Source organism: Perognathus longimembris, chromosome 6 (genome assembly GCF_023159225.1).
Source record: "Perognathus longimembris pacificus isolate PPM17 chromosome 6, ASM2315922v1, whole genome shotgun sequence".
Taxonomy (NCBI): Eukaryota; Metazoa; Chordata; class Mammalia; order Rodentia; family Heteromyidae; genus Perognathus; species Perognathus longimembris.
The window spans coordinates 54,532,645-54,557,900 of record NC_063166.1 but is presented as its reverse complement, the minus strand read 5'-3'; the positions used below and the strand labels follow the sequence as shown (position 1 = coordinate 54,557,900).

The 25,256-nt window shown below is 41.5% G+C and overlaps 1 protein-coding gene across 6 annotated transcripts in view; it reads right to left on the bottom strand.

The window, feature by feature from the left end:
• Kif16b (kinesin family member 16B) overlaps positions 1 to 25,256 on the bottom strand; it is a 269,825-nt gene that overhangs the window by 227,203 nt on the left and 17,366 nt on the right. For all 6 annotated transcript variants that reach the window (XM_048348767.1, XM_048348768.1, XM_048348769.1 and 3 more), the window contains exons 2-3: positions 7,463 to 7,532; positions 4,501 to 4,614 (exon numbers count right to left, since the gene is read on the bottom strand). In XM_048348767.1, coding sequence (XP_048204724.1) covers positions 4,501 to 4,614; positions 7,463 to 7,532 — 184 coding nt within the window. The remainder of the gene's footprint in view (positions 1 to 4,500; positions 4,615 to 7,462; positions 7,533 to 25,256) is intronic.

The following is a 25,256-nucleotide window of genomic DNA, read 5'->3' as shown; positions in this document are numbered from 1 at the left end:
CAGAATCTTGATGTCAGTTCCACACACACACACAAAAATAATAATAAGATCTCTACTTCTAACACAGCCTTCACCCCAAGAATGAGATAAAAATGCCAAATGAACATCAGCTCTCTTCTCATTTCAACTTTGTTTCTACATCGTGTTCTACTTACCAATTTCCATTTGCTTTGAGTCACTTCTACAAATGGCCCAGGTCATTAATTAATTAATGAGTTAATTTTTACTCATTAATTTTTACTGAGTTAATTTTTACTCATTTCAACTTTAGGCACTGATATTCAATCATCTTGTTCTCCATTCTCATGACTTACTCTGTTCCAACTGTAATGGCAGCTCACACTTCTGGGCACTTTCAAATATTAATGTATTAATCCACTTGCCAGTATTATGGGAGGAAAGGGGGGGTCACTGGACCTCAGATGAGGCAGCCAACAGGGAAGGCTTAGAAAATTGGGCACTACAGTACTAGTTAGTGGCAGAGCTGTGACCACACCTTCAACCTATGTCCTTTTCCTACATCCTCTAAATCCATAAACAGGCCCTAGTCCTACCTGGAAAGATCCCTCCCCAAAATCTGTGAAGAAACAAAAGCCAAAACCCAAGGAGATTCAGTACCAGACCACCAGTTTGAGATTCACTTTCCCCATAATCTATGCAATATGAGTGAAAACTCAAAACATTTCTTCAATTTGCTCAGGATAAACAAAAAGCAATAGTCAAATAATCTTTCATATATACATATATATGTATGTATATATGTACATATATATGTATGTATCATTTCACTGGAAAAGGGGGGAAAAAAGCCTCCAAGAAACTCCAAGAGAATAAAAGAAGGTTCTTTACCAGACACCAATGGCTCACGCCTGTAATCCTAGCTGCTCAGGTGACTGAGATCTAAGCATCATGGTTCAAAGCCAGCCCAAGGAGAAAAGTCTGTGGGACTCTTATATCTCTAATTAATTACAAAAAGCCAGAGGTGGAGCTATAGACTATCCTTGAGCAAAAGAAGCTCAGAGACAGCCCCTGGAATAAAACAAACTCATGGAAAATATCATTAAATAAAATTCATACTTTCCCCTAATATTCAAATCTATTCCTCTCATTTTGTTACTATTTTAGTAAGAGAACTCACTGGGTCAGTTTTATGATAGACTTAAGGGGCCCAGGGGGCTGAGGCTGGGGGACAGGACAGCAGACCTAGTCTAGAAAGTGTAGGTTTGGCAGCACAGAGACTGGAGACCTGGTTCCATGTCAGGAACAAGAAATCTCCCATTATTCAGCCTGGGACCCAGCAGGCACTGCTCACATGTCCAGAAGTCTTGGAGGAAAAGAAGCCTACATTTTCATGATGTATCTGCTACTACCAGGCAGGCATGAGAGGCCAACTTTTAGAGATTGACAGCCCTACTAGCATCAAATCCTTCCCCAAGGTGGTTATAGCAAACCCACCTGGCTACCTGTGAAGTAGACTTTAAAACAAGGCATCCCTGGAGCCTACTAGAGGGGAACTGCCCACAAGAGGGCACTGCTTAAATAAAGACTTGCTATCCTGCTTGGCAACTGGAAGATTTTAGGTTGCAATTATCTCCAGGGTTGAATGAAAGAACAAGTTATATGAGATCAAAGCCGCTCTTTGGAGTTTTGGTGAATCATTAAGAAAATTAGAGCTTTATTTAATGGTCTTTAATTTCCATAACTGTGGACTTAAATTGCTTGTGGATTTTTTTTTTCTAATTCTAACATAATAGTCATCTTCCTGGGTATTTGTCTAACATCAAAGGAAACTTAACTTGTAATAGTAGTAGGCATGATATATTTGCCCAATACACTTTTATATTAAGAAAGAAAAAGAGGGAGGAAGGGAAGGAGGGTGGGAGCTAACATCTTTCTGTCTGCCTCACTGTCAGTTCACTCTTTATGCCTGAAATAGGAGCCTGGAAAGTTTACTAAATATTCAAACTTGAATCCATTTTTTTCTTTGCCATTCCTGGGGCTTAACCTCAGGGACTAGGCACTGTCCCAGAGCGTCTTTTGCTCAAGGCTAGCACTCTACCACTTGAGCCACAACGCTGCTTCCAGCTTTTTCTGTTTATGTGGTAATGAATAAAACCCAGGGCTTCATGCATGCTAGGCAAGCACTCTACCACTAAGTCACATTCCCAGCCCTTGAAGCCATTTTAGAAGCAAGCAGTCTTAAAATTGCAGAAGAGACATGAACTATTTTAAAATATTTTAAAGGTAGATATTTCTCTGTATCTTTGTGACTTAACAGGAAGTAAACCATAGTATTTACTAACATTATCTTGAGGACATTTTAGTTTTGTAATCGAATGCAACAATCTCAAGTTACTTACATGATCCCAAGGCATCTGTGAAAAATATGCTACACATATACCTGCAGCATGTATCCTTTTGGTAGAAAACTTTTCGCTATCTATAACTATTTTTAAAAGAGCTAAAACCCTGCTCCTGACTCTCATTACCCACCCAGCAGATAATATATGTTCCCATAAATTAACCACTATTGATAAATAAGTTATGCAGTCAGCAAACATCCACCACACCATGTTAGGCTACACTGTTCTACTTCTCCATCCCTAAGCTCTTCCTTCACAGTGCCCTCTGCCTGCCAAAGACTTCAAATTCAGGTTAAATGGGGGAAGACAGAAGCTCATGAAATAAGATAGACAAGAGCCTTTGAGGCTCTTCATTAACCCTGGAGATACTACAATGAACTCATTTTTCCCTTCAATTCCTACCTTCCCGTCAGGTTATTGTCATCTGGATTCCAATGTTCATGGTCTTCAATTCCTCACCAGATTCCTAATTATCAACAATGACTAGTCCAGCCACCTCTACATACTCAGTCACCCACTCTCACTTGTTATTCTAATGGGCTGGCCTGACCACAGCCCAGCTAGAATATGAGAAAAGGATTCCTTTCCCTCCGCATCCTTAAGACACTTCAACACCTTTCCCATGTCCCTATACCTCAGCAAAAGCTCTCAAGATTGCCTACTATCAAGTCAGTGAGGTCTATAAATGTCAGCACGTTATTTAAACTTAATGACTCTCTTTGACAAAGAAAAATGAAGTTAAAACAGATTCAGTTCTTGTGAGAACAAGATAGCACACATGAATACCAAGCAGACTATCCAACACCAGTGCAAAGTCAACCACCACCAGCCAGTTCCTACTTCCTCTGACACCTCCTCTCTGCACAGCTTCCATCCCCATCAGAGTCATTTTTTCCCCTGATGTTTGACTCAACATCTTTGGGATACTCACTTCAGTTCTCTAACCCTCACATTTACATGGCCTCAGAAAGACAATCTCTTCTTAGCCAATTCTACTTTTAAATCAAATACATTCCTCAACTCATAAGGTACATGCAAACTCTGGAGGATCTTGCTTTAGGGGGAAAAACAAGTGCTGGTGGCTCACACCTGTGATCTAGCTACTCTCAGGAGGCTGAGATGTGAGAATCATGGTCCAAAGCCAACCTAGGCAGAAAATAAAACAATTAACAGCAAAAGGCCAAAAGTGTAGGTGTAGCTAAAATGGTAAAGCCTTAAGCAAAAAAGCTAAACAAGGGGAAGAGAAAAAAAAAACAAGAACCTACAGATTCTGCCACTGACTGGACACAAAGTTCTAAATCACTAAATACTTTCATCAAGCTCTACAATACAAGATGAAATCCACTAGATGGATTTCAACCCAGGATAAGCAGGACAGAAATGTCAACTTCTGTATGAGCACATGATAAGACCTAAGAAGCTGCCAGCAAGCCAGAGAGAGGCCCCGCAATGATACCCACATGCTAATGCCCTCATACTCTGCTCAAGCACCCAACATTTCCCTCTCCAGGGAAACATACTTCTGCTCACATGAAATATCACCATCAGTGTCTCGAGGATCTCCTGGGAGTACCCTTGCATCTATTCTCATCTGCCCATTTTATATCTACAATTAAATCCCAGAAAAACCTCGGCAAAGGCCTACCACGCAGGGTTTTTTTGGACAAGTCACAATACAGTTCCAGATTCCAGAAGGATTCTACAGAAACTATTCTTTCTGGAATTCTTTCTTACACAATCCACAAAATTTACAATGATCCACAAAAGCAGAATAGATACAACTTGGGTTTAGAATTTACTTGTTGAGCTCTGTACCATAGCAGGACTCAAAGTAAACATAAACATCACTCAAGTGTTTTATTTGTAGAGTTCCATCCAAACACTAACCATGATCAACTTCTGAAACCAATTAAATACTGTGGTCATAATATTCAAAGTGAAAAAAATAAATCAACACGTGAGGACTGAATTCTTGCTAGGCTTAAGGAAAAGGTCTATAGTACAATCAAAGACCAATTTGCCAAATATGAATCTATATAAATTATATTCAGAAAAACTAGCATAGTATTTTCAGGTATGTAGAGAAGGTAAGTTTTCTTGATGAAAAAATAAATATTGTGAAAATGTCACATCATACCATTTCTTGTGAGATATAATCTGGGCTCTTTGTATCAGCAGAATAAAAAGAAAAGTCATAGGTGAACGTCTTGGTCCGTTCTCTTCCTGTGTCTCCAGTCCCTCCTTCTGGTATCTGCAAAGAGATAAATATGTTGGTAGTTATGATAGTACTGTAAAAAATAATAAAAATAGTAACATACAAGGTACTGCTATTGGACAAAAGATAAAGAAAGCAAAATGTCTATTTCTTTAAAAATACAAAATAATTACCATTTTTATACTTATACCCTGACTTAGAAGCATTTAATTCCTAGCAGTCTCTCTACAAAAATAAATACAATTTAAATGTAATCTAAACTTCCACATCAATCCAAGTTCTCTACTGTTCTTGTTTTTATTTTAATTAACTTAAATGAATATTCTAGTTAGTCTCTATTTCCCCATCTTCAATAATTTTTACTGTACTCTCCAGTTGAACCCACCAAACTGAACCCTATGTGGAACTCTGAGATTGCTGGTCACAAATACAGTCATGGGAAATGGCACCCTTACAGCTATGAGACATGGTACCCCACACATACTTGTATACTTCATCACAAGTAGTTTCCCTCATCTGAGAGTCAAAACTCATCATAATTAAGTTTATTACAGCTGTTTGTCTATGCTTTAATATTTTTAAATGGCATTAACCTTGGTGGTTCACCCTTGTAATCCTAGCTACTTAAGAAGTTTCAGAACTAGAGAATCACACTTCACAGCCAGAACAGGCAGAAAAGTCTATGAGATTCTATCTCTACTTAACCAGCAAAAAGAAGGGCTGGAGGTGTGGCTCAAGTGGCAGAGCACCAGGTGTGAACAAGCCAACAGGCTTGAAGCCCTGAGTTCAATCCCCAGTACCCAGAGGGGAAAAATCTTTATATGAAAGCCAGGAAAGGTGGCACATGTCTGTAATTCCAGCTACCAGAAAGGCAGCAATCAGTAGGGATAAAGTTGAGGCCAGAACAGGCAAAAACTTAGCAAGACCCCATCTCAACAAACAAAGTGGGTGGCCATGATGGTGCAAACCTGTTGTCATAGTTTCTGGAGATTTAGAGAGAAGGATTATAGTCTGAGACTGGCCTCAGAAAAAAAAACACAAGTCTCTATCAAAAACAACAGCAACAGCCAAAGCTGAAAGACCTGGAGGCGTGGTGCAAGTGGTAGACCATCTGCCTAACAATCTCAAGGCCCAGCCCCACCCCACAAAGAAAAAAAAAAGTGTCTCTCTAAAATCTTACAGCTCATTAGATATATGCTCAAATACATATTCTAAACAGCATCGGTGAGTAACATATATTTCAGTATGATTAATATATTTAAAAGAAACAATTGTTAAAACACTTTTAAAAATTAACAATGTATCAAAACAGTAAAAATCTGGCATCTAGACTACCTACCAAAGAAAGGAAATGTGGAAAAAACATAAAAGCATCAGAAGCCAGAGCTGAGAGACACACCTCCTCCCAACACAATGCACACAAAAAGGGTGATTCAGTCAGGCCAGGGGTCTTTTCCTCAAAGTACAGTTAGCAACAATACATAAAACAAAAGAATGGTAAGTGACAGCAGGAATGGCCAGTGAGGACCAGTGGGCACCTGAGAGGATGAAGGAAGCCAACCGGGAAGGGCTCCAGAGGGCTAGAGCTCAAGATGATCTAGGTAGAGGCAGACAGACATTTCAGCAAGGCACTGGTAGCTCACACCTATAATCCTAGCTACACAGGAGGCTGAGATCTGAGGATCCAAATTTGAAAAGAGCTGGGACTGAAAACCCATTGAGACTCTTGTCTCCAATTAACCACCAAAAAGCCAGAAGTGGAGCTGTGGCTTACATGACAGTAGGCCAGCCTTGAGTGAAAAAGCTAAGGGGCAGTGCCCAGGTCCTGAGTTCACAGTTCAGTAATGGAGAAAAAGATAAAGAAAGAAAAAAGACAGTTGAATATTTCAGTTAAAGGAATAGCAGGGCCACAAAGAAGGCCTATAGAATTATCCACAGTTCTGCCCAGCTGAAGATAGGAACATCGCCACACTTAGCCCTGTAGATCAAGTTGCACTGCTCTGAAAAAGGACCCCATAGTGTCCTCACTGTGAGCCAGGAATTAACAGAAATCCATTCCTTAGGCTGAATCTACCTGGCCACAGAGTAACAGATCTTACAAACACAAACCTGCCAGTTAATAACAGCTATCTAAACAGAAAAGAGCTAACCCATGAGGTACATGATTTCCTTATTATTAGTTTCATGGCTCTGTTTTCTTCCCAAGTGAAATTCATTCTGGGTCCTTAACAAATGTTGAAAGAAAAACAAATAAAGAGTTTTAGATGAAAAAAGCAGAACTTGCCTTTTTTAATGGAGGGTTTTCCTTTTTTATTTACAGAAAGTAATTTAGATTTCTTTTAAATCTTTTATCTCCTGAGTTTTAAATAATAGTTATCAGATCTTCTTCAAGGGTAATAATGCATCATGATTTCCATTAAAAATGGAACAAATCTGGGACCAAAGTGTCCACAGGGCTTCACCTAATAGTCCATTTCCAGCTATGACTCTACTACAAAGACAGGATAGAAATGCCTGGGTCTGGCTTATATAGCACTCAGAAGCTCAAAGACCAGAGCTCCCAGTTCAAATGAGATCAGAGAGGAAAGCAGGAATAGGCATCAGATCTTCTGCCTTAAGGAAGTCTCAGCCAAGAAGGCAGACGTGGCTAACTGAATACAGAAAAAAGGGTGCAGAAATGTCAGGCACATTTCTTTTTTTTTTTTCTTGTTTATTGTCAAAGTGATGTACAGAGAGGTTACAGTTTCATACATTAGGCATTGGATACATTTCTTGTACTATTTGTTACCTCCTCCCTCACATTTCATTCATTCATTCATCTGCCTTCTAACCTAATAGTAGATAGAATGCTCATGGAATTGGAGCAGGGTAGGTTGATACTTGCCTTTAAGTTTGTGATTGTTGTTTTGCTTTTCTCCATTTGAATAATGAACTTGGCCTCCAAGTCCTTTTCCCTGCAAAACAGGTAAGAGGAGAAAAAGATTATTTTACAAAAACATTTTTACTTTTCACATATGTGGCTTTGTTTCAAAAGGCATCTGAAGAGTAGTAATCCCCTTATGACCTTGCTCCCAAATTTTTACTGACACATAGAAGCATGTAGACATACACACACACACACACACACACCACCACCATCACCACCACCACCACCACCACCACCACCACCACCACCACCACCAAAAACTATGATTGAGCCAGGTCCTGGTGGCTCACGCCTATAATCCTAGCTACTCAGAAAGCTGAAATCTAAGGATTGCAGTTCATATTCAGCCCAGGCACCAGGCAGGAAAGTCCTTGAGATTCTTATCTGCAATTAACTACCAGAAAACTGGAAGTGGTGCTATGGCTCAAACTGGTAAAGCTCTAGCCTTGAGCAAAGGAGATCAGAGACAGCATCCAGGCCCTGAGTTCAAGCCCCATGAGGACAAAAATTTATGATTGACAAGGGATGTGTTGTCAAAATCTGGTCGAAATTTTTAGCTATGAGCCAGGTGAGAAGAGGAAATGATAGAAGCCACGAAAGGCTTAGGCCTTGTGACAAAGCAGCCCTGTTCACTCCAGTACAGAAGAAAGGACATGTTGTCCCTCCAGGTAGGAAGAAATCTAAGACAAGACTGTAGTGGTCACAACTGGGTTCTGCCAGGACCTGGCAAGACCAACCAGATAGGTTCTGACCAAACTCTCACCTTGTGGTTATATCCACTAGAAACAGCATCTCACTCAAAGCAGCAGGAATAGAAATAGGAAGATAATTCTAAGAGCATAGTTCTCTCTAACACAAAGGTCTATGTAGGTAAAGAACAGACTTAAGCCAATGATAAAGGGATGAGGAAGACTATAAATAGCTATGGTGTAGTAGTGAAGATATGGTTAGTTAGGCAGAGTGAAAGACGCAGCAAAGCAGAGAAGCAGTCAATGCCATTCCATGAGAGACACTGAGTAGAAACCACAGTTTGAATTTTGAATTTGATCTTGTCCCAGGCTAGTGATCCTCAGTCCAATCCTCTCTGGTGACCCCAAGCAATGGCAAGATATGGCTCTGAGCCAGCCATATTACTACAAGGGTCAAAGGCCACACTCCTCAGCATGGTGTACTACTTACTAAGCCATAATGGGCAGCAGATTAGCTAAATTCCACATATTTTCAACTTAGGATACTTCCAGCTGTCAATGAAGTTATTGGGACCTGACTTCACCCCAAATCAAAGAGCTACCTCTTATCTGTAAAAACAAAAGGTCTAAACTAAGTATTCTTCAAAAGGCTATCTAGGGACAAAGAAGAAAACGGAGAAAGGCACTGACTGACACAATATTTATTTAAATATATCTTTATTTGTATTGTGACAATGATGATTTACAAATCATATGTACAAAAATAAAATTAAATTTTTGTTTGTTTTCTTGTGCCAGTCCTAGGCCTGGACTGGCCTAGGATGGAACTCAAAACCTGAGCCCTGCCCCTTAATTTTTGTGCTCAAGGCACAGTTCCACTGGTGGCTTTTTGGTAGCTAAGTAGAGATAAGAATCTCAAGGACTTTCCTCCCTGGGCTGGCTTCAAACTGCAATCTTCAGATCTCAGCCTCCTAAGTAGCTAGGGTTACAGGTATGAAACACAAGCACCAGTTGTTACTAAGTTTGAAAGGAAACTAGAACTCAAAGTTGAAGCCATGTGCCACACAGGAAGAAACTGGTCCAAGTGTGGCTTCATGGAGGAGTTTGGCTGTATAGCCTCACAGTTTAGTAATCAAAGTTTTGTAGGCTTTCTGAGATGTTGGTATGTGTATTTTTGTTTTGTTTTGTTTTGTTTTTTTGGCCAGTCCTGGGCCTTGGACTCAGGGCCTGAGCACTGTCCCTGGCTTCTTCCCGCTCAAGGGTAGCACTCTGCCACTTGAGCCACAGCGCCGCTTCTGGCCGTTTTCTGTATATGTGGTGCTGGGGAATCGAACCTAGGGCCTCGTGTATCCGAGGCAGGCACTCTTGCCACTAGGCTATATCCCCAGCCCTATGGTATGTGTATTTTGAGGTAATACTGAGGTCATAGAGAGCCATCCTGACCTAGATGAAAAGAGATAACAAGATAGATAAGATTAAGTGAAAATTCTGTAAGCTGGGAGCCACTAGCTCATGCCTATAATCCTAGCTACTCAGGAGACTGAGATCTGTGAACCATGGTTCAAAACCAGCCTGGGCAGGAAAGTACTAGAGACTTTTATCTATAGTTAACCACCAAAAAGCCAGAAGTGGAGCTATGACTCAAGTAGTAGAGTGCTAGCCTTGAGAAAGGAAAAAAAAAAAAAAAAAAAAAAAGTCCTCATGGACAACACTCAGGATGTCTAGCCCCCAATTCACCTTTAAACAAAAAAATCCTATAGTCTTGACTAAACAGAAAATCACAGCAAAAACTTTATCTAAGATTGAAAAGAAAAAAAAAAAAAAAACACAGGTTGAGCACTCCTGATCTAAAACTCTAATATCCAAATGCTCCTGTTTGAATGCTGACATGATGTCACAGTGGAAAAATTCCACACCTTACCTCAAGTGACAGTTCGCAGCAAAATTCAGGCCCATTAAAAATAGTGTACAGCCAGGCACTAGTGGCTCACACTTGTAATCCTAGCTACTCAGGAGGCTAAGATCTGACGACTGCAGTTAAATAACAGCCTGTGCAGGAAAATCCATGAAACGCTTATCGATATTCAATTAACCACCAGAAAACTGGAAATGGCGATAAGTAGTAGAGTACTAGCCTTGAGCAAAAAAGCTCAGAGACAGTGCCCAGACCCTGAGTTCAAGCCCAATGACTGACAAAAGTTCAGACAGATAGATAGATAGATAGATAGATAGATAGATAGATAGATAGATAGATAGATAGATATAGAGATACATAGAGAGGGAGAAAATGTGTGTGTGCATGCACACACATATGCATGCATACAAAACTACCTTTAGGATACACATTTTTGAAACATAAATGAATTTCATGATTACTGTTGGGTCCCATCCTCAAGATAGTTCAGTTTGTATATGCAAATATTCCAAAAAGGATATGAACCCTGAAGTAAACACTATGACCCTAAGCACTGTAGGTAGCAGAAACTCAATCTTTCTAACTTTGTCTGCTGAAAAGACCTAGAATCTTCTGCTCAATGTATGGCCACAATCTCACAATCTCCTACTAAACAAAGTCAGGGCTCCTTGCACACATAGCTCAGTGCAAATACTTGAGGCTTGCTATACAAGAGAGAAGGACTGCTCTAGAAGATTATTAGGGCTGTGACAGGTCAGTGCCAGACTTTCATATAATCACCAGTGTGATCCCCTCCCCTCGAGTGTGGGCTGAACCTGGTAAGTCACTTCCAATGACCAGGACACAAACACTCCCAAGAGAGGATCTGTCACTTCCAGGGCTGATTACAAAATACTCTACCACTGTTGTGCTGGCTGTCTCTTGTGCTGTCCTGTCCTGATGAGGAGAAAGGTATAAAATAACCCAGAAAACCCTGCGAGTCACCCACTCATCGCTGGTAATGTCAAAAAGCCCTTGGCAACCACCTAAAATGTGCCCACTGGCACTAGTGACCACCCCATCTGGTTTCATGTCATCTCCACCATGGCTTGTTTCTCACTCATTACCTAAGCTACCATGTCCAGACTTCTAATATCAAAATGACTATTACTAACACATACCTCTGGTGACACAAAACTATCCAGCCATCTGGATACTAGTTCTTGAAAATAGCTAAGCTAATATGATCTTCATGACAGGTCAAGTTATATAATGTTGAAACTACCCTTTTGGTGTATGTATTCCTTGTAGATTCAAAGATGTTGTCAAACTTCCAAACATTTATCTATCTGAAGCAACACGTGACCATTCTCACAGTTCTTAACAATTCCTGCCTGTGAAACAGCAGTTGGCTCACACATGCCCATCACACCTTCTGCAAGCCTAATATCCTATAATACTCATCTCAAATCCTAGCCCCCTTGTTGCAGCTAAACCCAAAGGGCCTTCTATCTGATCACTTATTCAGACTCATTAGTAACCTCAACAGTGCTTTCCAGTTAAGTCAAGACCTATCTACTCTATAAAAGCACTATGAAGAGTGTCACATAATAGAAGCATCTTTTTTATTAGCCACTTTCAAAATCAAAGCTGAAGAGGGAGGAGAACACAGCAAAGGCTTCACCGACTCCCTGACAGTCTATGCACTAGAGAATGATGTGGAAAACAAGGGAGCAGGTGGCAGATTCACTATCCTGAGCGCCCACTATTCATTATTTGAGAGCTTTTCTCCATCCCTCAAAGAAATCTAATATAATCAAAAGATAAAATGTGATGGCTAATTTTTCCTACCACCTTGGCCAAATTTAGAAGTGCCAATGAGACTAGGAAAGCACACCTCTGGGGTATCTGTGAGCATCTTTCCAAGATGGAGAAGACTTGCCCTAAGTGTGGGCAGCTCTCTCCCAGCGTGGAATAAAAGGGAAAAAGAAGCTAGTGTAAGCAATAGTTCTATCCTACCACACCACCCATCACGATGAACCAAAACCTCTGAAACATTCAACTAAAATAAATCCTTTACCACTGAAGAAATTCATGCCTGCTATTCTGTCACAGTGACAAGAAAAGTTGCACAGATAGGAACCGTAGCTCAGACTCCACTTATTCAAAATGTGCCTTCAGGAACCAGCAGCTTAGCAGCCATGGGGTACAAGGGGAGGGTTAGAAATGAGGGATTTCAAACCTAGCTTCCATCCTACTGAATGAATAGTGAAGTTTGAGAAGCACAGCTCTGACACTGTATTCAATAGGATGTAGTCATATACTTGTCTTACATTTACTTTCATGAAATAGACTCCATAATGTCATCTCCTTCCTATAGTAGGAAACCTAAATTTGTTCTTTGACTTTTACATTGTATTTTTTTAATTGAGTGATAGCACATAGATACAATATGGGTCAGCTAACATTCTCTCTCTTCTTGGGCCTTAAATGATACAATGGCTTCTAATCAAGAGGAGTAAATGAGAGAATCTGACCTACAAAGCCATTCCAGTGCTACTCTACCAACCATGCCAAGCCATGAGCAACTAGCTTTTTCTGGACCCACACTATCTGCTAGTGACACTCCACCTCCCATTGCCAGTGGCTACATGCAGTAGCTTAAACAGTTACTTTAAAACAGAACTATAAGTCATCATGATTAAAGTGAAGGCCATCTATTTCAGAAAGCAAACTGTACACATGATTTCCTAGCTTGTTCTTTAAATATCAAAAGGAAAAGAAAAACTTGAAGAAAATCACACTTATCTTTACTATAATCTAGTCTTTACAACAAAGATACTAGCTAGAGATTTAGCCAGGGAACAAACCACATACTAGTTCTTTTTTTTTTTTTTTTGGCCAGTCCTGGGGCTTGAACTCTGGGCCTGAGCACTGTCCCTGGCTTCTTTTTGCTCAAGGCTAGCACTCTGCCACTTGAGCCACAGCGCCACTTCTGGCCATTTTCTGTATATGTGGTGCTGGGGAATCGAACCCAGGGCCTCATGTATATGAGGCAGGCACTCTTGCCACTAGGCCATATCCCCAGCCCCACATACTAGCTCTTGAAAATAGCTAAGCTAATATGATCTTCATGACAGGTCAAGTTATATAATGTCGAAACTACCCTTTTGGTGTATGTATTCCTTGTAGATTCAAAGATGTTGTCAAACTTCCAAACATTTAAAAAACTGGAAAGGAAGGAAGAAGACTCTGATACCCTCTGCCCCCCCACATCCTGCTGACCAATCCTGCTCTGACCCCATCCCATTGGAGATTCTGGCTTCTGTTCATGGCCTCGTTGTCCCCAGAGCCTATTACATGTCAAGGTGACTTAAAGACTTGTGTCACACACTTTATCAAACCACCACGCCCCTATAATACAGCATCCCATTATCTAATTCTGTCTACTACCTACTGAACCTTAGGCACATTCTTTCTCCCTGCAGCCACCGTCCCAGGTCAGTCCACCACCTTTCTAGCCTCTTTGCCTCTTTGTGATCTAACCTTAACTCATTTTACCCTTCTAACAGATGACCTTGGCCTCTTCCAAACACCCCTCTGGACTAGACTTAGATTCATACTCCCTAGAAATCCTTCTCTGAGTCTCTGCCTCTTTCCTAGCTAGATGGCCTCCTGGAGTCTCACACACCGACTGTAAACTTTTGTTGTTGTTGTTGTTGTTGTTTTTGCTGGTCCTGAAGCTTGAACTCTGGGTCTGGGCTCTGTCCCTGAGCTTCTTTTTGCTCAAGGTGAGCACTCTACCACTTGGACCGCGGTGTCACTTCCAGCTTTTTTTGCGTAGTATATTGGAGAAAAGAATCTCACAGTTTCCTGCCTAGGCTGGCTTTGAAATACAAGCTTCAGATCTTAGGCTCTTGAGTAGCTAGGATTATAGGCATAGACCAAAGTCCAGCTCTGCAAACTTCTTTTAAGAGTACAGACTCTGCAAGGGAAGGGGATGACACTGTCCAAAAAGAAATGTACTCGTGGGGGAGGGTGGGGAAATGAGGGAGGAGGTAACAAATTGTACAAGAAATGTACCCACTGCCTTACGTATGAAACTGTAACCCCTCTGTACATCACTTTGACAATAAATAAGTAATTATTAAGAAAAAAATAAATGTACTTGTGACCTGACTATAACCCCTGTGTACATCACCTTTTAACAAGTTTTAAAAAGAGAGTACAGGCTCTGCCTGATTACATTCACAAACTCAGCCCCAGCATGGTACCTGCTACTCAGTTGCCATCAGAAACTGGCTGCCTCATGTGCTACATGAACTGAAATACCAAACAAATGGTCTCTCACTCCAGCCTACAATCATCCTTGCCACCCACAGACTGTATCCTCCCACATTCCCATACAACACTTGTCTATATTAGTCCAGTTCACTTCTCCAAATCAAATTTCAGAAACAACCCTTCAACTTCCACCTAGCTCATATACACACACACACACACACACTCTCTCTCTCACACACACACATACACATACACATACACACACACACACACACACACACACACACACACACACACACACGCCTCCTCCCTACTGATGCCATTTCTCCAGTTGGTCTAGAGAACCCCAGAGGCACAAGAACCAAGCCTCATTCCCAGTCACACCCAGTCTCAGGAGCATATAGGCAATGCTCACAATCACAATCAGCAATGATGCTTGGTCTCTCTATCTCCCAGCTGAGACTATAAAACACAGGCCCTGAGAGATCTCCAGCCTCCAGTCAATTTCTTCTGGCATTTAAGAAACTTGGGGAATAAATCTTGATGTTTTTCTTATACTGAGGAAAATAAATAATCCTAAAATATTGGTGGAACATTGATTTGATAATAGAGCAAAATGAACTATGTCTCTCCCTGGCCACTTTGGTGAATTGAGTTTCTCAACCGAAAAGTCAATTATGGTCCCTTCATATAAATAAGTAATTTATTTGAAAGGTCTGGAAACCAGATCATAAGATGTTGCAAACAAGCTAGCTGGAGCATGTATACTGAGTTATAGATCAATACTGAAGAGGTTGGGGGAGAATGGAAAAGAAAAGATTTAAAATATCTAATCGGTGAAAGGGAGAAAGAGATACATTATGTCAGCTCTCAGTTGAGTTAGGAGAAAAACACTTAGTCCAAATATTTTTAATTTTTTAAATTATTAAGCAATTCAAATTGATTCAGTCCATTTGACTAATGGTATTTTTTCTATAATGCACAGACTGGGATTGCCAAACCAGAGAAGAGTCTTACTAATAGCGACTTTTTTACTCTGAGTTCTAAAGCAAACCAGCACCTTCTTCCTCCTTGCCTTAAAAGGCACATAATATGAAGCAATATTTAATGCCTTCATTTTGGTAACAGGACATTCAATTGAAAAAAATAAAACAAAAAAAATTGTGTTTTTTAAAAAAGAATATATAAGCTCCATTTGCAATAGTATGGAAAAAAGCTTAAGGGACACAGTAAGTAGGAGATGGAGTAAGTAGCAAAACAGCATGCCAATGGCATTCATAAACAGATAAACAAAGCCAAGAGCATATGCATTTGTATGCTTCTAGATGTACAAATCATTTCTGGAAGGATAAACAGAAATTGTTCATCAGGTTACTGCCAGGAAGAGACCTGAAGCAGGGCCTCAGGCAATGACAAAGTGGACTTAAATATTTTTCTCTTCAGCATGACTAGATAGTACTTTAATAATCCAAATAAATTAAGCTGATTAAAAGACAAAAGTTCCTTCTTGAAACACTGGGTGACACATCATGTTCTAGGACAAGTCAAAGGTTAACTGGCACTCCAAGCATAAGGGCCTGGCTGTACGGAGAGCAGTGAACTGGCCTGGAACTTGCACACCTCCCCCAGCTCTTGATACCCTCTAGTACTTCCTCAGTTTATGACTACACTCAACTCAGCAAAATAATATCCAAGATTCAAATCTCCCCCAGTCAACTGTCTTCAGAGAGCCTCCCAGATGACTTCGGGTCAACAAACTGAGTTTCTTAGCCCTACCAAATGACACTTAGTTTTGTTTTCATTTATTACTTTTATTTTTGTCAGTCTCAGGGTTTGGACTCAGGCCTCACATTCCCTCAGCTTACTTGATCAGCTGATGATCTACTACTGGAGTCATACCTCCAGTCTGTGGGCACGCTTTTAAATGTTTATCTTTGCCTTTAATCTGAGATGTTGGGGGTTAGGGAAACTTAACTTCCCAAATTTACAGTTCCTGAGCCTTTTCTCAGGACCCTGGCTGTGTTGAACAAAGGAATGTCAGCCAGGTGGCTGGACTGCCCTCATACCAGCACCCAACCCACACTCCAGTTCTACCAGTAAGGGGCCCAAGAAGTCCATCAACCTCATCTCCTGCCACACAGCATAGCAGCACCCAAGTTCTCCCCATTCCAAACGATCCCTTCCAGAAGGAAATGCTAGCCTATCTAGCCTGGCTCAGGCAGGTCCTTCTGCCTGGATATGTCTTTTTCATCTGTCTGACTGGCTTTGCAAAGCCCATAAAAGTGTCTCTCCCTCGGGAAGCCTTCCTGGGCCATACCCAGCCGTTACCACATTAAGACTATTAGATTGGTGAACAACTACACATTTATCTTCCATTTGGAAGCTTGCTGGGGGCAGAGATGATGCACAACTTTATAGATCTCACAATAGCTAGCACTGCCCTTACAAGAAGCAAGCGACTGGATGAATGAACAAGAGCACGGTAGTCCTCCCTAATCTGCAGTTTGGTACCCAAAGACAGTATTCATTGCAGAAAATTCAAACATTTACCGTGACTCTTTCAAGAGATAGGACCACATTCAAAAAATGGTTATTACTGCATGTCATGTAACTTTTCCATTTTGTTAGTCACAGTTGTTAATTTCTTACTGCAACTACTTTACAAACTAAACTTTATCAAGCATATGTATGTATAGGAAAAAGCATAGTATACTTAGAATACAGTGCTATCTTGGGTTTCAGATATCTACTAGGGGTCTTGGAATATATACACAGCAATGACTGTATAACAGAATGAATGAGACAGTTGAACTGAAAACAAGACACTTTTTTTGAGCCCAATGTGGAGCTACACTCCACATCATAAATACCAGTAAACTTGGCACGTGCTGCCTTCTTGTCTCCAAAAGTAGAAGAGAAGCTCTTCTCTTCCCACAGGTCCACAGCCATGACCCTGACTCCAGGACCAAAGTATGGAGGGCTTTGTACTTCCTTTGAGTTACAGGAAAAGAAAGCAAGGAAGTACATATGCCAAACTTCTTTCACATGCTTCCCCAAAGCACGCAGCCGTTTTAAAAAGTGAAAGTTTAAAAGGGTTGGTACTCATTTAAACAACAAAGGTGTACAAACATCTATTAACACTATAGTTTTTCTGTGTTCAAAAAGTAAGTCACTATTCAGTACCCAAAGATATCTTAGATTCCTGCTGTTACACCATGAGACACAGAAATGCATTCTCTGTTGTTTGCCTGTACCATATCTCCACCCCTCTTCCAGATTTACCTCTATTCTAGTAAAATGTTCTCAGTAACAGTTAGATTTTAAAAACACAATAATTGGGGGCTGGGGATATAGCCTAGTGGCAAGAGTGCCTGCCTCGGATACACGAGGCCCCAGGTTCGATTCCCCAGCACCACATATACAGAAAACGGCCAGAAGCGGCGCTGTGGCTCAAGTGGCAGAGTGCTAGCCTTGAGCGGGAAGAAGCCAGGGACAGTGCTCAGGCCCTGAGTCCAAGGCCCCAGGACTGGCCAAAAAAAAAAAAAAAAAAAAACACAATAATTGGCCTGCAAAAATAAGGTTGAATATTACTGGCTAGGAGAGGGGCATTGGTATAAATTCAAGGCAAACTGTGGAAATGTTTCTTTAAAAGACTTTACCTCCACTCTTAGTAGAATAAAAGGCAGACCTAACATTCATGTTGCCAAGCAAAATGGTTTATCATGGCAGGTAAGGTGTGGGATGAAATCCTAACTCTGGCAGCTTTAGGACTTTGACAGGTTACCTAACTTTGCTGAGCCTTAGTTTTCTCATCTGTTGAGTGGTATTGAATAAAGCCTATTATTTATACTTGCTCAAATGCTACTCATTGTTCAGTAACACTGTGGCTATTGAGCTATGTGGATATACAATTATTGCTGAAGGTGTGATCAAAGAAAACAAGCAAGCAAGCAACAAAAGGCCAGGCACAAAGAAGATATCTGATCAATGCATTCATTCCATCATCACTAAACAAACAGTTCTGGTGTCAGTACTGTGTTCCAGTATCACCAGTAAGTAAAACCAAACCAAAGGCCTTGCTACCCTGCCCTTTGCCAATTCCCATATCAACAGTGAAGAAATGTTAACATACCCTTTTTCAATCCTTCCAAATATGGAAAGAATGGAGGGAGCTAGAAATATACCTACCAATATTTCTACTAATAGCTCATTAAAAATGAAGAATCAATATATAGTCATGATGATCTTTATAAGTTTAGTTTATGAGGTGCTTTATTCTTTCCACACAACAAAATTCACAGTTCACACAAAAAAAGATAACATTAAGCCAGTGGTTGGTGGCTCACGCCTATAATCCTAGCTACTCAGGAGGCTGAGATCTGAGGATCAGAGCTCAAAGCCAGACAGACAGAAAAGTCCATAAGGCTCTACCTCCAATTAACCACCCGAAACTAGAAGTAGAACTGTGGCTCAAAGGGGAAGAGTGTTGGCCTTGAGCAAAAGAACTCAGGGGACAGCATCCAGGCCATGAGTTCAAGCCCTATAACAGACAGAAAAAGAGAGAGAGAGAGGATAACAGTAAGAGTCTTTCATTCATTCACTCATTTTTATGTCCAATATCCTGAAAACATGCCGACTGTCTTGTCTGAAGGTATATAATGCACACTATATCTTTGTGTCTTTTCTCTAGGACAAGATCATGATGCTCATTCATATTAGAGATCCAAATGGCCAGAGGCAGGAACAGGTCAATGGACAAATACATATGTCCTCTCTTTACAAAGGACAGAAAGGCCTATGATCATGGTTAGTGCCCAGAGTAACTCTCTCTGGATAAGAGTAGACAATCCATGAAAGCAAAGCCGGATTGAAGGTTGGGTTATGTGTATTACCCCAGCCTGGGCATGGGAGGCCAAACCAAGGGGAAACCTGACTTTACTTGGCTTTGAAAATGAAGCAAAAATCACACTTTTTAAATATGAAATGAGAAATGTGGGCTACCAAAAAATTTCCTTTCCAGAATATTCTCTGAATCCCAAATGAATCATATTGACTTTTACAAAGCTTGAGAAGCCCTGTTTGATAAAGACCTACCCTCTGCCTGTCTGGCTATGGCTCCTGTCAGACCACTTGGGTCAAACCCAGGGAATGCCTGTCATTACGGGGGCTTTCTGGACAAGGGTACTCAACATACAACAGTGTAGGGAGCATATTGTAGGCATAAGCAATCTCCATCATCCCTATCCTAAGAAACACCAGATCATTGTTGGAGAGGGAGCACTGTACCTAGTACTGTAGAGTAAATCAGCTCCAATGAGAATTCCCATCCAGATGTTCCCCAGCTTGGCTACATGGCAGTAATCTCTGAAAGGCGTTAAAACCCCAAGACCGGAAGTAGAGCTGGAGCTCAAGTGGTAGAGCACCAGCCTTCAATGAAAAAGCTAAAGGACAATAACCAGTCCTGGTTCAAGCCCCAGTATAGACTAAATAAATAAATAATTACCCAGCAACCAAGCTGCACCACAAATCCATTAAATTTGGTGCTCGGAGGTAGGAAGCAGGCACCACTGTAAAGGTTGCATTCCAGTGTCCCAACCTCCTCCTTTCTCCATGGGCCCATTAAACATATATCTCAGGATACAATAAGGTGTCACTACAAAGATCCACAGGAGAAAAGAAACTATGACAGGGGCTTGCACAAATCAAATGAGAGAGGAATAATCACCAAGTACACATCAAAACACCCCAACAAAGAAGTAGACGCTTCCAAGCATATACTTTGTATGGCCAAGAGTCTCAGGGCCAAGAGCTGATTCCAGGTTCTGCATCTCTCTTAAACCAATGCTTCGACAACCATTCATCTGCCTACCCATGCATAAATGGAAACAAGTCTTGCCAGCTCCACCACTTCAGCCTCCACCCAACGAAGGCAGGGCTACTTCAGCACAATGAAGGATAGAGTTTCTGCAAACACCAGTGGCCCAGCAGCATTAGCAAAACAGTTCATACTAGCTCCTTCTGGAGTCCAGTCATGGAGAAGCCCCAGGTTCCTGCTGTATCTGACCTCACACACGGCCCAGCAGAAACCCCACTCTCCAAATTTCCTGGCATCCAGATTCTCTTTAGCACTGTGTGAAGTTGAGGGCTGCTTGGCCCAAGAGAAGATGAGGAGAAACAACTTAGAGACACCTTCCCAGGACATTGAGGGCAAGGCAGGGCAGGGCAGGGTAGGAATGGCCCAAAGTAAATAGTTTAAATAAAAAAGAAGAAGGGGTTTTAAACATTCAGAGTCAGAAGTCTTAAAATTGCATTCTGGGACTAGGTTCATACTTTTAACAAGTCTGTGATAAGCTGCTAATATTTTAAAAATCATGAAATTTTACATAAGACCCTGGATATCTGACTTCTTGTTAAACATGTAGAGACAAATGGGATATGGCCCACCTGTTCCCATCTACAGGGAAAAGTAAGAGTAATGGGTCCACTCAGAAGTGGCACTCAGCTCTCCAAGGCCCAACTGCAAGCTTGTAGAATGTCCCCATGTGACTCCGCCCTTAGCTGATGATAGCTGAGGGGCAGGGGGAGCACCTCCCACCTTAGTTGCATGAAGGTATAAAGACCCCCCTGAGAGACAGTTCAGGCGCCAATTCCTTTACTCCTCTGTGGGAACTTGGCCTTGCCGGCCCTGCTGGCAATAAACTCTTTTGCTCTACATGACTTCGCCTATGGTCTGTGGTTTTCTGGGATAATTTTCCTTTCACCAACTACAGTCAGTCTCCCAGCCTGACCCCCTACACAGAAACAGAGGCCTATACAGCAGGAAACCTAGAGACAGGAAGAGGGACTGTGTCTGGAACAGTAAGTCTCATATGATTATGAGGCACTGAATCTGCAGTGTCTGTGTCCTTTCAAACTTCCAAGTACTATGTGTTAGAGTTCATTCTCTTTTTTTGTTTTTTTGTCCATGATGGCTCCAAGGAGAGAGAGCAATGAAAATGTCAGCTGACGTGATGACAGTGATCAGGAAGCTTCTAAAAAAACATTAAATATAAACCAGCTAAGATGGCAGATAAGGTATGATTTGTTCAAATTTTATAACTTCTCATTTAGGATTATATATATATATATATATATATATATATATATATATATTAGCTACCCATGAGAAGGGTTGTGTCTGTCTCTTTTTTCCCTCTCCCTCTCCCCCTCTCTCTAGATGGGGTACACAATTGCTGAAGACTAAAGCTGCCAATCAGTCCCCCAGGGCTATAAATCAGAGATAATCTGAGCAGGTTCTTAACACTCACAAGTCACCACAGATTCCTTGAAAGTGAATACACTACAACTTAGAAGCAAATGAAAAAAAGAAGAACTTGTTATCACTCGAGAATGGCTTCAGTCAGGTCAGAAAGCTGATATCTCCAGGGGGTTACAATAAAACAACCCATAACATAACAGCTCTGGCCTCATTTCTGTAGTTCAGATGACTAGAGTCTGGGTCTAACAGGGCAGAACCCCTCCAAGGACAGCTGTATGAGGGTGAAGGAAGCTGCATCTGGCAACAGTCACATCTCTAATTGGATATCATTTGTTGGGGGAAGGGCAAGAGGGGGAGCTAGCACATAACTAATGTCATTCACTGTCTGGGGCCCAGATAACTGGATGACATCAAATGAGCAGTTCTACTTCTGTTTCACACTAATCCTTCACTCTGAAGTGTCAGCTTCCAATGCATTATTATGAATCATGCTCTTTATTTAATCCAACCCCCTTTCTCCTGCACATTGACGATTCCCAAGTCTCCCTCACATTTCAGGGCCCCACCTCGCTCACATCATCAATGCCTCACAAACCCAGATTCAACACTTGATCTAGGAAACTGTCTTACAGAAAGAGGTCCTTAGCTTTAAGTCACAGAAAAGGCACTTGACAACAGCCACATGTGGCTCTGATAGCAAGTTTTTTTAAAAAGTCGCTTCATACAGATATCTACCACACAGATACATCAAAATGCTGGGAACACCCTGGCAAGAACAATATGAATACATGCCACAATGCACTTCTTTCAGGTCCTCCAGTGAGGCCTCTGAGCCTCCCACAAGTTCTTCTCTCCTCTGCTACAATCAACCTTCTGGATGGATCCCCATGTAGCTCTGAACTGTGCTGTCTTCCTCCAAGTGCCTGATGCCCCAAGTCTCAGATCCCCAAACCCCGTCACATGCTTCCACACTGCCACAGGACCTACTAGAAGAATGAAAAGGGCTTCAGCATCCTTTGCACTTCAGATCAGAGTGTATATAATAAGTTTAGATGTAGAGGACAGTGACATCCCCAAAGAAATTTCACTTGATTTAATCGAGCCACAATCCAAGAGCTAAAAAGGAGTTTCTCAGGGGCTGGGGATATAGCCTAGTGGCAAGAGTGCCTGCCTCGGATACACGAGGCCCTAGGTTCGATTCCCCAGCACCACATATACAGAAAACGGCCAGAAGCGGCGCTGTGGCTCAAGTGGCAGAGTGCTAGCCTTGAGCGGGAAGAAGCCAGGGACAGTGCTCAGGCCCTGAGTCCAAGGCCCAGGACTGGCCAAAAAAAAAAAAAAAGGAGTTTCTCACATGCAAAAGCAGCACTGACTGTCTGCTGAATAAATAAACAGATAAGAAATAGCAAATCAGCAACTACAAACATAGCTTCAAAGACTAAGGAATGTGGTACACAAAATGTATCAGCTGCATCCAGTACTGATTAGTGAAAAGATGACAAAGGCAAAACAGCCAATCACAAAGCTTTCTAACTCTCCAAAATCAAGAGAGCAAGGAACTCAAGCCAAGATCAAATCAAGGACAAGGAGTTCCACAAGCACTTTGTATCCAGGAGGGCAAGAACAAATTCTCTGACTCAGTCATCTGCTTTATTAGACATCAAAAAGGGCAATGTGAAAAGTATTTGTGAGTAGCAAGTACCAGGTAAATTACACTGAAAATGAGGTCACTTTGGGGGAACACCTGCCTTTGGAATGTTCCTCCTTCCCTCCCTCTCCATCTTCCTTCTTCCAATACTGGGCCACTGACCTCATCAGATACTGATAACATCAGCCCTGATCTCCCCAGCTCACCTTCCGTGGCTGTCCACTGCCAAAAGAACAAATAAAAGTTGCTGTTCTCAGGGCTACAAGGAACTTAAAGGTCACCAAAGTACATGCTCTTTACCTGACTCCCCAGCCTGGTGATCAGAAAAGCAACACCCACTCCTACCACCACCACCACTGTCCAGTGCCATCACTCTGCAACAGAATGGCTCCCCTCCCCCCAATGTTCTCTATGCAGAACTGTTGGTCAATCACTCTCTAGCCAGAGATTCTGAAGGCAGGAATCATGCCATTTAGTCCCCAATCACTACTCTGATACCCTGCACTATGTAGATGGTCAATAAGTACCTGCTGAGTGAATAGTCATAAGTGACCTTATGGTCAAATCATTCCATCATTCTATGTCTATGTCCATTCTCCGCCTGAGGCCAAATAACAACAAAAGTTAGATCAAGTTCACCTCATGTTCACACTAGACCAATGGCTGAAAATATGTTTAAAATAAAGCCTTAAATTTGACCATGGGTTATTAGGCCCTACACGAGACCCATCATACACTCCTGGGATGCAAAATGTATCATTAATGCTTTGCTTTTTTATATTGATTGTATATTTATATTATATTTTCAACATCATATCAAGCTAAATAAGTTATTAGAGTTAATCCCCATCCATTTCCTTTTACTTTTATTTTCTTTTTCTTTTTTCTTGGGTGTGGTGGTGGGGGTAGGGGGAGATGATAGAATGCTAGAGCCAGGGCCTCATTCATGCTAGGAAAGCACTCTACCAACTGAACTAAATCTTCAGGACCACTTTTTACTTTTTTGTGTGTGGCTATCAAAAAAAAAATCTGTGCTTCATGTTGCATTTCTATCAGATATCATTATAGAAGAATATAACCTCGCTGGGGCGGCCAATTTTCTATCCTATTCACCAATGCAACTCTGAACAGAACCCTACACTAGCGATGCTCAGTCAAGACTGAAAGATGATGACTGTCTGGAAGACCCTCCCCTTACCATGAATCTTGCCATGTCCACTCCTTCCAGAAGCTTCCTGGGATTGATCAACATAGCACTAGTCCTCCCAGCACCTAGCACCAGGGGCAAGACATTTGGACACCCACTTAGTGCATTAACTCGGTAACTGAGCATCTCTCACAATTGATATTTTATGTGTGCTCTACCTAATGTAGTTGTCTCAGTAATGCATGAAGAGGAGGAAGGAAAGAGCAGACTATTAGACTCAGGTTTTAGAAATGTCAGAAGCTGAAAGAAATGCAGTAACACACTGAGTGCAACAAAATGAGCAAGTGGCAGCCCCAGAATGCGAACCCACATCATCCAGCTTCAGCTGCCACGTGGCCCTCCACCAAGGTCCAGGCAGGTAGCAGGCACAAAAGAGACACACCAACAGAGATGATCTGGTTGGCCAGCATGACAGTCTGTTTGCTTGTTTGTTTTAGGTTTTATCTTTGCCAACATTTGGAATTTAGGGGTTTTAAGAGTCCAGATTCCCTTTTTCATTCAACACCTGAATACCTGCTATATGCCAAGTACAAGGAACATAATCCAAGAATAAGAGAGAAATGGTCCCAATGCTCATGGAGGATTCAGACAGCAAACCACTAAGTAAGGAAAATATCTAAGATGCCACATTATGACACTTGCTGCAAAGACAAAGAGGAGAGAAGAGGGACAGGTAATGCCAGGAGCTAGAATGCTGGAATTCCAACAGTTCAACAAATTAACTGGGGAAGCCCACAGGAAGGTGAGGTTTGAACAACATGAAGAGCAGCAG